Here is a 12,769-nt window from a genome sequence, read left to right as displayed (position 1 = left end):
GCGGCCCGGGGGCCAAAAATGGCCCGCCGCATCATTTTGTGTGGCCCGGGAAAGTAAATCATGAGTGCCGACTTTCTGTTTTAGGATCAAATTAAAATGAAGAGTATAGATGTATATTAAATTTTCAGATTTTCCCCCTTTTAAATCAATAATTGTCATTTTTAATCCATTTTTTTCTGTGTTTTTAGTTCAAAAATCATTTTGTAAAATCTAAAAACATAAAAAAACCTAAAATAAACCTTGTTTTAGATCTATAAAAAACGGAATATTCAGGGCTTTTAATCCAGTTCTTTTAATCCATTTATATATAAAAATCTAAATATTATATCTAAAATAGTTAACGCGGCCCGCGAACCAACCCGAGTCTGACACCCCTGGTCTATAGCTAGGAGTCAGCATCTTTATCAAACTTCATTTGTTAATGAATTAATGCTTCATTTCCTTCTACCGGCTCTCTGTAGATTAGATCTGCCTTTGCGCCAGCTTCCTGTACGTGTGTGGTTATGTGTGGACACACTAGTTAGTAAAGGAGGGAAGAGGGTGGGGGTTGGATGCTCATGTTTTTTCATTGGCTGAAATATTTTTTCTAGCAACTAGAGAGCGCGATGCTGCCTGCAGAGCCACTGCAGTGTGTGCTGCAGAGAGGACATGGGAGGGAGTGTGTGATGGAGAGATAGAGGGTGAGAGAGCAGGAGGGAGAAAGAGAGAGCAGGGGGAGAGGGGGAAAAAAAGTGCGCATGTGCAACCGTGAGGTGCGCTCGCCTGGAACTGACGAAGCAGGAGGAAGAGGAGGAGGTGTTGTGACTAGCGGGGCTGAGAAAGAGCGAGGGCAGTGAGAAAAGCTTTGCGGTCCAGTCAGATTCAAGACCCGGGCCCGGACGGATTGAGTAGAACATTAGCGGAAAGCGAGAGGAAGGATGGAGAGAGAGTCTCAGATGTAGTCAGAGCTGTGGTGTGAAGGACAAAAGATACGGACATGCCTCCACCTTTGCTCCTCCATCTTAACATCGCCTGCATCCTCCCCCTGCCGCAAAGCAGATCCTGCATTCTCCTCAAGCCTGGTGAGCAAGACAGCACCTGAACACGGCTCATGGTGAGGATGATGATGAGTTTTCCAGCAGGGATGTGCTTGCATGGCGCTTGCATCATTGCACATGTTGACTCTTGGGTTATTACATGGGTCATGAAATGAGTATTTCGATGATGTTATGTATCGTGATTGTTTCTTTTTAATCCGAGGATAGTAGGTTCCCCCCCCTTCCTGTTAGGTAGAGATATCAAGTAATTATAACATTTGGCAGACCCTTATCCAGTGAGCATGAAGTGTGTTTCTTCTCCATCCATCATCCTGATCCGTGCATTGGTGCTGCAGTGGGGAATGTTACGATTGCATAACCGGGTATCTTGAATGCACCCCTCTCTCTCTCTCTCTTTTGGGCCAAAAAAAGCATCTCCATCTTAAATATTTTGTTCGTCAACACGGGTTTTGCGCTTCTCCAGACAGCGAGCGTTTTTTTGGGGGAAAAAAATCAATAGGTTTTAATAACCCGCGCCGCCATCAGCGTATTGCGGAAGCCCATCCATCATCCGCGAGGTGATTGCTGATGCTTACGGCTTTTGGATTTTTATGCCTGCGCGCACCTCTGCCATGTTGCTGGCACGGACAAAGAGCAGCACTTAGCGGAAATGAGTTGCAAAATGGCCGAAGACAACAGTGGATGGTGAAAGACGGAGCGTTTTGGAACAAAATCATCACTCGTCTTGCCACACAAGTGAGCAACTGCATTATCTCCGTAGAGTAAACCGTGGGATTTGCACTCAAACATTGCCAAGGTCACGGCATGTTATATAATCAAATACAACATAATACCCACTGCGCTTTTTTATTTTAAATGAGTCGAGGTTAGAATATATGATAGCGTGCTTTTATGCTGACTAGTATGAATAGACAGAGGTGAAAATGATGTGGAGGTAGGTTTTCATTGAGTGTTGAGGGGTGGGGGGTCGCGGGGGGCTTCATTGGAGACAGACTGATGACTCATTCAGAAAGAATCCTTGTCCCCCCCTCACTAGCTTCCAATCACAGGTGTATTCATTCAACTTAGATTCATGCATTTTATTGACGCATTTGCTCCCACTGGCGGCAATAGAGGTCAAATCTTCCCGGTTAAAATAGATTTAAGGTCTATTTTTGTCAATTGCAGCGAATAAGTATGTAGTGCAAATCAAGAGATAAAAGAATTTGAAGAATAATGTTGCATATCTATGTCAGATTTCCATTTGATTTGAGCTTAATGGGATAGAATCAAAAGTTATGCACTGTAAAACATTGGTAGAAAGTATATTCTGCATTTTTGTTGAATGTAATAGAATGGGAGTTAAATCAATAACAAAAGGATATCCAAGTTTGCTAAATTATAAGCGATGGCTGGAGTTAAGGCCTTCAAACTCAAGGGCAAAAGAGGAAATAAATGACTGAATTAAGAAAGATTTGCTTGCAAAATGGTTAGATTGCAGACATCGCGGTTAAAGAGTCTACCCATTTTTTTCTATATTCAATCTGACTGAATTGCGAGAAGAACAGGTTTAACAACGCGTTCGTTTCTGATAGTCCAATGGAATGTGAAGCACGGGTCAGAATACGGGTGACAACGCTATGTGTATCATGTTTTCTGTCCTGATGATAATCTACAGGTGAGATGCTTACCTTGATTTCACCTGTGTAGAAAAGCCTTGCACGTGCACCCGCAGATCTGACTGCAGAAAAGCACCTGGATAGCTGTGGCAATTTGCAAAATTTCCCGCGGGTTGGGATAAGCTCCTTACATAACAGCAAAGGGCTAACGTCGATGAGGACGGAGGCTGCGCCAAAGAGCATCCCATCTGCAGGTCGAGGGGGTCTCTTATCACCCTCTGTTGTTGTCTGCTAATCAGACAGGGGTAATTTTAGCTGCTTTGTAGCCTCTGGGCTTTTATCTTCGCCAAAAATGCCGTTTATAGCTAGAAAAATAAATAAAATGACGTCTCACCTCATTACGCTCTATTTTTAAACGTTCCGTTTCTTTGTGGACTTTAGACAACTTAGCATAGACTCACACTTCTTCAGCTTTAAAACACACTAACGACTTGGTGCACACTTTTCAATGATAACTTCAATCTAGACTTGCTACATGAACTTATTTCCATCAAAGTTCTACCACAGTGGTTGTTAGTAGTAGTATGGTCATCACCAGTGAAAGCAAAAACATGGCTTAATACACTTCAAGCAGTGGCGGTCCGTGCATTTTCTCATAGTGCCTTCAATGGGTAAAATCCACTTCCTAGCAGCATTTAATGATTAAATACAAATACTGGAGCTTTTCAGACATTACAACCGGGCCAGGGGGTGATTTTCCCGGGAAAAGACAGCGATGGACGTCAATGGCAAAATTGCACTAAAATGGGGTAAAATCCACTTCCTAGCAGCATTTAGTGATTAAATACAAACACTGGAGCTTAAATACAAACACTATTATTTAGGAATATAGCCATATTTTACTCACCAAAAATCCTTTTTACTGTACACTATATCCATCCTCCTTTTTTTCTCCCTTCTTTTCTGTCGCCATTGAAGCTAATGCTGAAAGTCGAGCCTGTCCTGTCGTATTTCTGGCATAGTCCGTCTTGAAAATGGCTTTAAATCAACACAACAATATATTTGCTTGTGCAGCTCGCGCCAAATACAGTTTGGTAGCTCTGGCTAATCACTAGCCAATCAAAGTTGGTGAAAGTGATGACGCATCCCTACGCCTGCAACAATGCATTGTGGTGTTGCCAACTCGAAATCTGATTGATTAAAGCAACAGTCTTATCGACAATTGTTTAATGCAGCAGAGCCTGCAGAACGGATTGTGAAGGCCTTGAGGCAGATTTTTTACCCTGGCAACAAATAATGGCTGAAATCTGCAAGTACATATAATTTCTAAAATCAACATATTTACACCTTGAATCACATTCCAATATTTAACTCATCAGCTCCCACTGATGTCAAGCGAACAATCCCCCAACAAAACTTTGTCTCATCAATAACCAATACTTGCACTTAGCCTTAAATAAGGTTACGGTGGAATTTATTATCAAAAGATTGACAAGTACTGAGCCAGAAAAAAAATATGGTACCAAACATCTTATCAGAAAAGTCAAAGAGATCCCCTAAATTACATACCAACCCTTTTCAATACATCACTATGATGCATTCAAAACAAAACCTCAACGCTGCACATTATCACGTGCTTGTGAAATGGTGGCGGAACAGGCAATTGCTATTTTGGGCAAAGTGTTAGAGGCCCTCAGTGAGTGAGACTGGGCAGACAATGGCAGGGGTTGGGGTGGGGGGGTCTAATATGGCCACTGCTTCATGTGAGAGCGAAGGCCTGTCGCTGTTGAAAAGACAGAGAAGCGCATACCCAAACCAGAAATAGAAAAGTGCTCCGTTTTTTTCCCTTCTTTATTCACCATGTGGGTCACCTCCTCTGCTGGCTTATTACGCCTGAGTGAATCATCACAGCACAAAATGAAGGACAGACGCTCATTTTTGCATGTCGTATTTACTAAAAGAGTTCAACTTTATGCTTGATGTTTTTTTGAACACACCCACGCGAAGAAAAAAAATCCCCTGAGATCGATTCCTATGTGTTTGAGAGCTCAGAGGATGACAAGTTGTTGACAGTGAGTAGGAAGCATGTCTGTCACTGTCGCCATCTCTCACCTGACATCTGTTTATTTTTACACCTGCGCTGACACAGAAATGATTTTCCAAGGAAAGTATGTGAAAAATACACCTAAATGCAGTTATACAGTATTTTGCTTTTTATTCTCATCTATTGTTCTGAGTCAAAATCAATGATACTTGATGAAGGAAATATGTTACCCTGATTCATTACAATAAGATTTCTGCTCTAGGGCAAGACATAACTTGGTAGTTGAGTCATGCTAATAAAAAAATAAAACAAACTAGACCTGGAGCCGAGTCAAAATGTGACATTGTCACAAGATACAAATGTCAGTCACATACTTTCAAACTATGTGCGCTGACCTTTTAAGTTGAATATAAATCTGAACAGCATTGGGAATAGGTCTATCAATCTCAACACTTGCTGATATTCTAACAATCATTTCCAGGACTAAGTTCCATTTCCGTACAATTAATCGAAAAACCTTCTCAGTACTTTTTCATACTACACATCTCTGCACAAGCTAAACCAAAATTCCCCTTGCTAAAAGTTTATCCCAAATGTCAAATCTGTAGATCATGATGAATGTGATTGCATACCTTGCAAATTCCTAACCACGCAATCTTCCCCATGTTCTGTTTTCACAGGTAGATGCACCCAAACTATCAAAGCCAGACGAACACGGAGGCCCACATTTTTTGACTGTTATCAAAACTTCCTCAACTGAAATATCAAGCCCAAGCTTGCAGGAATTCCAAAAAAAGGGAATCTTTCCAACTAGTACACCACCGCCCCTCAAATACTTGACCGTCTTCTTGACGAGGAACGTGGGAGACAGTTCGCCTGACCCGAAAAATACTTTGAGATACTCTGGAATCAAATCATTCTTGCCTACGAAAGCAGACGTCCACTAAACTGTACTGCGTTTGCATGCAAATCTGCGCACCTAATATTATTGGTGCTAATGGTGTGTATGCATAAAATGGATAGGATGTTTTAATAGCTAAATAGCCAACACCGGTCGAAGAAGCTGGACTGTTTTTCGAATCAAAGGTGCTCTGGCTCCACTCTTCAACCCGGCTAGCCCCCACAAGGACTCGGGCTAGACGGGATCCTCCGCCTGAATAGAGGGAGGGGTCTCTTCATCAACATGGAGATGGACATTCGTCCACACGTGCCGTCTAATGGCTGACCGTCGCACGACAACGCCTCCCATTTCTCTTGCCCACCAAAAGGCAGGGGTATCACCCCCTCTTTAAAACCCCCTCGGCGTCCATTTCCCAATTCCAAATGTCCTGCCTCAGGCGTCAACCGGTCACCATCCCCATGGACACGGTCAAGATCATCCAGTCGGAAAAATTCCCCCGCGAGTGCACGGTGCCCGTCACCCAGCCTCGCTTCGCCCCGGCCCCCAGGGTGGCGTGGGACGGCGGCGGCGAGGGGGAGATCATCGTCAACCAAGGCTGCAACGACCTGACGCTGGACGTGACGCTGAGCACCCCCAGGCCGATGGCGTCCCCCCAGGCGCCGGTCGTCCGGCGGGAGCAGAGCTTCTTAGCGCAGCGCAAAACCAGTGCCAACGAAATCTGCTACCACCAGTTCCACTACAAAATGGAGGACGTGATCGTCAACCAGTACGTCCTACGCTCCTCCTCCACGTCCTCGTCGTCGTCGTCCACCTCTTCGGGACCCCCCATGCCCTGCGAGCCCCTGGACTGCCCCACCTGCGGCCACACCTACAACTTTGCCGGCAAGCGCCCCCGCATCTTGTCCTGCCTGCACTCGGTGTGCGAGGAGTGCCTGCAGATCCTCTACGAGTCGTGCCCCAAGTACAAGTTCATCTCCTGCCCCACCTGCCGCCGCGAAACCGTGCTGTTTACCGACTACGGCCTGGCGGCCCTCGCCATCAACACCAGCATCTTGAGCCGGCTGCCCTCCGACCCCAACGGGCCGGTGCAGTGGGGCGGGGACGCCGACCGCAGCTGCTACCAGACTGTGCGCCAGTACTGCCAGTCGGCCTGCACCTGCCACATCGCCAACCCGCTGTCCTCTTGCGGCATCATGTAGACAAAACGCGGGCGCCACGTATCGCTGCTCTGCCACACCTTTGTCGACTATAAGCTCTCCCCTTCCTCTCTCTCCCTCTCACACAGACACATTGGCACCCACATACCGTCAATCCCCCTTCACAGATGACTTATCTCTATATTTAATAGCACAGATGGATGCTGTATGGGACTATTGGATGCCAACGGTTCGATAAATAGTAAATATATGTATTTTACGTATGGACTGGAATCCTATACACCCTCCCTTGTTTGGTTGGATGTGTTTGTCTTCTCTTTTCATGGAAATGCCAAGGGGTGGTCAAACCCGCCCTTCCCTTCAAGGTGAATAAAGATTAAATTAATGACAAATCTCTTGTCTCTCATTTATCATCTTCTAATGATGAAAAATGATTCCTAAAAACACATTTTCATCTATGCCAGATTTATATTATCTGATTTAGGACCAAAAACCAGGAGACCAGGTTAAAAATCTATTGTAGGTAGTACTTAAGATGTCTATAATTTTATTCTGTTTCATGATTTACCATGTCTGAAGATTAAGTTTTGCTTGCATCTAAAATTCTCCATACATTGTTTTTTTAAATATATATATATATATATATATATATATATATATATATATATATATATATATATATATATATATAAACACATTATACATGAGGAAAATCAAATGTAGCATCAAAACTGAAGTTAGCGAAATGAAGAACATTTATTTTCTGGGTTTAGATTATGAGGTAATGTAAATCTAGTGTAAACAACAGTAAACATAATTTCTTATTTATTGCACAGTTTAATAGAAAATGCAGCAAAATTAAATTTGAAAAACTCGCTCAAGTATTGAATTCCAAAGTTAAATACAAGTGAACTCAAACTGGGCGGTGATTCTTTTGCGTACATCAAGAGGGCGCCACTTTAAGGCTCATCGTTTTAAACTACTATAACATTTGAGATAAGGAGATTTTTACAACCATACAAGTTTTTCAAGGTATAAGCAATTTTACCATATTAACAAAAGGCTTGAAACAAATCAATTAGCAGCATCAGTTTCAAAACTTTTACTTAAGCGCAGAAGTGTGCACAATTAAATAAATACCATATCTGTCTATATCCTGTTAAAATTGTCAATATATGACAAGCCTATTCACACAAATGTATAATTTGTAGAGCTTCCTATATTACAAATGTACACAATACAAAATACTGTAATCTATGCATCTACGTACGGTATATCGTAAATTGCAATGTAAACTGCATTGACTTTCTCAGGGGTCTGTAGTTAAAAGGGTATATAATTACTTTTGTTGTCGTGTCAATGTGCCGTAGGAAGGGAAATAATTTTCCATCTCTTTTTGAAACCTTGGCTTAGCTGTCGCCGGCTCGTGATTTTTTCCAAAAGGTGGCATCAGTTGGCTGCAAAAAGAACAACAACACATTGAATAGAGATGAGAAGATGATTTAGAGGAAAACAGGAAGCAGTGAGAAGGGTGGCCGGGCGCCAGGTTGAGGCAGCTCGGCAGCATCGGGCACCATATGGCACAGACGCGCTTCCCATCAAGAGCTTATTTACCATCAATGTCAACAATGTTCTAGCTCACCTATTTCTGTCTTTTGGACTTCTTCAAAGATACGATCTTCAATTTGTATTTCTTGTTGCTTTTATCCGGCATGTCCACCTTTTTAATAGTAGTACAGATAAGAAACAGACTTTGAAAAATAAACATGAACAACTACATTCCTTTATATAGAAAAAAAACATTTCTTGCTTATTTATGAAATACTAACTAAATATCTAAGAACTGGCTTGAAAGCTATTTAATTGTTATTATTTTGTATGTTGTTATTTTTCCAAATTTAGCAACTTTAATATTATAAAAATCATTCAACTGAATTACCATTTTTAATGGTTATGTAAATAGCATTTTTAACAGTGATTAACAATAATAATTTTAACCAATGCACTTTGTATTTTAATAATTTCCAGAATTTTAGGTTGCGTTTTATTCTTTTTTTTCAGCGGCAGTTAGTTTTTTTTAGGTACGTTATAAATAAAGTTGGGCTGAATAGTGGTCAGTGTAGTAGTAGTTGTTGAACAGTTGGTTCCATAATCATATCGTATAATTTTTAATAATTATGTATTATTTTTTATAAATAAAATATAATTGTTTTAATAAATAAAACAAATAATTTAAAAAAAACAGCTTGATATATATATATATATATATATATATATATATATATATATATATATAAACATATCAAATGGTATCAGGGTGAAAATTCATTTTTATGTAGTTGATTAAGTTTCAATGAATTAAAATGTGGTTTTACCCGTATTTTATCGTCCTTGACTCCTTGGTCCAAAAGGTCGAATGTACTTCGCTGCTGCTCTCTCAAGCTCAACTTCAACTTTCCTGTTTCACGAAAAATAAGGCAATTGAGGACCATTGAGCACCCCCATATTCTCTACTCGCCGATAAAAACTCACGTAAATGTATCGGTGGTTTCCTTGTATCGGAAGCTGATCTCGGACGAAAATGTCCATAAGGATCTTCGTCAAGTTCTAGCTCCTCGTTGCACAGCTGCTCTCGCCTGTGGCCGGAAAAAGTCGTAGACTTCTCTAATAACTGGTAGTGCTTGGAAGATTGACAAAAGGAGGAGGCGGCCATTAGCAAAGACAATAGAATTTATGTTGCAAAGCTTTGGAAAATAAAAAAGCAGTTGAACAAGTCATCAAAATGAAGCAATTGTCGTACAATAGGTGCTCAACACAATTACCTGCCTGCGAAGAATCCCTGCCTGGTCCAGGTTTTTACCATCTTTGGCTAGTTTTTTCTTGGCCATGTCCTCCAACTTTTGGCACACCTGCTCCAAGTATTTTAATCCAGGACTCAGATTCGTAGAGTCTATTTGACTTTGGTCCTGAAACGGAGAACAAATGCATTGATATGTCTGTCACTTATGCTTCGCAACCACAATGGAAATCCACCCAACTCCCATGTGGCATATTAAAACTGTTTCATCTTTGGGTAATTGAGCTTACACAAAATAGTCAGCCTTTCTCGCGTTAGTTCACCTTCAACCCGTTTAGCCTGATTAATAGCATCATTTTTCTTCTTTTAAAATTCCCTGTGCCTGCCCCACAGCTGAAATAATAAGATCTAATTACAGTTTAATTACAGTTCGTAAATGATTGGAAACTATTTTGTATGGTGTCAGCCTTCAAAAGCTCAGGCGCTTCACTTTGTCCTTCAAAGGTAAAAAAAAACAGCACCGAAAGGGCATCAGAATTACTAAGAGAGGTTAATTCAACATTCAGAGGGTGACATGCATCAATCATTAATGACTAAAATTATTCAAACCACAAGAGAAAATGTGAGAAAATCTCGATTGTGATCCTCTATTGCAACTTTAAAGGCTTTGACAACCTTGGTTAGTTCATAAAACAATAGATATTGGTCAAATTGACCACATGATTAACCCTTGGATGCCTGAATTTATTAGTTAACTTTCACCAACGCCGCCTCCAAAAGTCATTCCGTGAGTGCGGCATGTGGAGTAATTAACTACTTGAAGAACATTTCATCCTGAAGTAACTGTTGCGTTTTCTCTTCCATTATTTGTACTGCCTGCAGGCACGACGCATGTAGGAAGACTGGTTTAACCACCAGTCTTGCTCTACAGATTTGTTTCAGTGTGACCGTATGTTAGGGTTATTGTGGGATGTTATTATATGTGCATTTTAATCATTAATATGAATAGGAGCTTTATTTTAATTTTGGACCGAGCAAGCTCGAGGCAGCTGGCTTCGAGGACATTTAATTGTTTTCAGGACTATTGACCGGACAGGACACCATGTTCCAGGCCGAGGACTGTTGATCTGAGTTCGCAATGAAGATCTACGAAGGACTCTTAAATTGCTTTGACTTGGATTCCGGCAGATGGCAACTTCTGAAAAAACTCGCATATTGTATAAAAATACTGTCGCTCGGTTTTTACCTTATATGGAATTATTATGCTTACTTGTGCAAATTCTTACGCAGTTGTTTTGGTTTCCGACCTGATATACAATTGTTGTGGCAGTTGTTTTTTGACCTTAATGCTGTTATTCGGTTAGCTTATGCCAATTGTTTGAATCAGATTAACTTAAGTGTTTTGATTATGCGCGAATAAATGGACAGAGGAGGATGCCGTTTCCTTAGAACTTGCAAGTTTCAATGCTAGAATATGTCAACGATGTCTCTCTGTTTATATTAAAGTATATCTATTAATAAACCTATCACCGTAGTGTGTGATGCCATGTGTGACTGGCGACAAAAGCTTGGATGTATAAACAAATTGCAAGTACTGGCGGCCCTTTTCTTTCACTTCCAAATTTATGAGGGAACAAGACTAAACATGCTGCTGTTGGAATGAGGTAAACTTTCAAGTGCTCCAGGCATCCTTAGCCAGCCCCCACCTAAAATAGTACGAGGTTGAGTTGGATACAAGCGAAACTCCCAAGCCAAAAGGACCCGAGCTCACCTCCAATCTTCCGTCAGTTTGGTCCACCCTGCTTCTGTAAGAAAGCGACCGTTTGTTCGTGTCCGATATCGGCAACGCCAATGCGGACGGTGTGTTGATGTCCCATAAGCTGAAGCTCTCAGTCCTGATCAGGGAGTGTCTGGTTTGGGGTTGATCGGATTCAAGGTGGTGAGACAGACGCCTGGATTCTGACCTTAGAAGGGCTTGCTTCAGTTTTTGGTTCAAAATTGAGGATCCTTGACCTCCGCCAGGACTGGCAGCCTGGGAAAGAGCACGGGGCGTCGAATAAGCAGGCAGCGAAGCAGATCCAAGGGATGATAACACCTTGTAGTTGTCATACGATAGTCCTGAAGCAAGGGAGTCCACGTCTGACATATCTACCGACAACGCCGAGGCGGGAAACAAAGTGTCAGTGCTGGCTGTCTCCACTCCTGAATCCACCGATTCAGCTCTTGTATTTTTCTCCCAACTTGAAGACGTTGAAGAGTCCTCTGGAATATTCTCAAGCAAATCATGGTGTGGGTTTTGCTCAGCCACCCAGGTTTCCATCCGGCTCCCAAAACTCTTGTATAGATTCATGGCGGTCTTGCTTTGGCGCCACTTCGAGCGGAGCAATACGACTGGAACGAGAAGTTGAACGAGGATCCTGTTTGGAGTGCTTTCTTGAGCCTGAGTTGCTCAGGTAGAATTCAAAACATCCCACGCTGATCCGCCTCCGCAGTTTCGCGACCACGCCTTCTACTCGATTGCCGTCCTACCTGAGTGGAGAGCTGCGAACGAACGCATACTCACACTTTACTGATACTCTCATAGAAAGAAAATGTCTAAACTCCAGCCAATTTTCCCATGGTCCCCCAGGACTCCCATGTACCTGTGAAAAATGCAAAGCATGACATGACAGGATATTTACATCTAAATAGGCAAACTAGGTTTACCGTGGTGGAAAAAAATGGGGTTTTGACCCAATACAAATATTGTACAATAGCTATGAAAATGCTCAAATAAAGTAATCTGTCTTGCACCTTGTTGATAAAAGTTTCCATTGAAAAATGGCATACACTTATGGATACATTTTATTTATACACATGGTTGCTATGAAGAAGTTAATTTTTTTTTAAATTAATTTTAGATGACTCAGACAAAGAAATTCATCCTGAGTTAATATATAGATCATATCTTATCACTGTATAATTGACTCAACAATGTCCTGAAAGTGAACCATTTTTATGGGGGCAGATCATTTAATGTTTTACTTTCTAAGCCTGGAGGATGTGACGTTTCAATAAGTATCAAGTTGTCATTGTGACTCACTTGTACAGTTTCTGTCAGTGTATGCCCATGAAGATTGCAACTATATTTCACAACAGCGCTGACAATCTGCACGACAGTAGGAATGTGTAGAATGGACATTCCTATGAGCTGATATTATCTGAACTTCCAACATAAAACACACACACAAGACTT

At 41.6% G+C, this 12,769-nt stretch overlaps 2 protein-coding genes across 4 annotated transcripts; one reads left to right on the top strand and one right to left on the bottom strand.

Moving 5' to 3' along the window:
* The first annotated feature begins 632 nt into the window (after positions 1-632).
* On the top strand, positions 633-7,129 carry rnf208 (ring finger protein 208). Of its 3 annotated transcripts, none has more exons than XM_077623347.1 (2): positions 633-1,061; positions 5,360-7,129. In XM_077623347.1, exon 2 carries the CDS (start codon positions 6,003-6,005, stop codon positions 6,777-6,779), a length of 777 nt encoding a protein of 258 aa, XP_077479473.1. In that variant the 5' UTR covers positions 633-1,061; positions 5,360-6,002; the 3' UTR covers positions 6,780-7,129. The 3 variants fall into 3 exon arrangements, with proteins under 3 accessions (XP_077479473.1, XP_077479471.1, XP_077479472.1); XM_077623345.1 differs by having other exon boundaries at positions 634-1,093; XM_077623346.1 differs by lacking the exon at positions 633-1,061 and adding an exon at positions 1,118-1,772.
* A 345-nt stretch (positions 7,130-7,474) lies between these two features.
* LOC144091343 (uncharacterized) lies at positions 7,475-12,125 on the bottom strand. Its single transcript, XM_077623599.1, has 6 exons — positions 11,306-12,125; positions 9,560-9,703; positions 9,270-9,417; positions 9,113-9,195; positions 8,380-8,457; positions 7,475-8,194 (listed from the first exon to the last, which is right to left on the bottom strand). Exons 1-5 carry the CDS (start codon positions 11,882-11,884, stop codon positions 8,380-8,382), a joined length of 1,032 nt encoding a protein of 343 aa, XP_077479725.1. The 5' UTR covers positions 11,885-12,125; the 3' UTR covers positions 7,475-8,194.
* Between the last annotated feature and the right edge of the window lie 644 nt (positions 12,126-12,769).

The sequence above is a fragment of the Stigmatopora argus genome, chromosome 16 (genome assembly GCF_051989625.1).
Source record: "Stigmatopora argus isolate UIUO_Sarg chromosome 16, RoL_Sarg_1.0, whole genome shotgun sequence".
Taxonomy (NCBI): domain Eukaryota; kingdom Metazoa; phylum Chordata; class Actinopteri; order Syngnathiformes; family Syngnathidae; genus Stigmatopora; species Stigmatopora argus.
The sequence above is the reverse complement of the archived record's forward strand: the minus strand, read 5'-3'. Positions and strand labels throughout refer to the sequence as shown.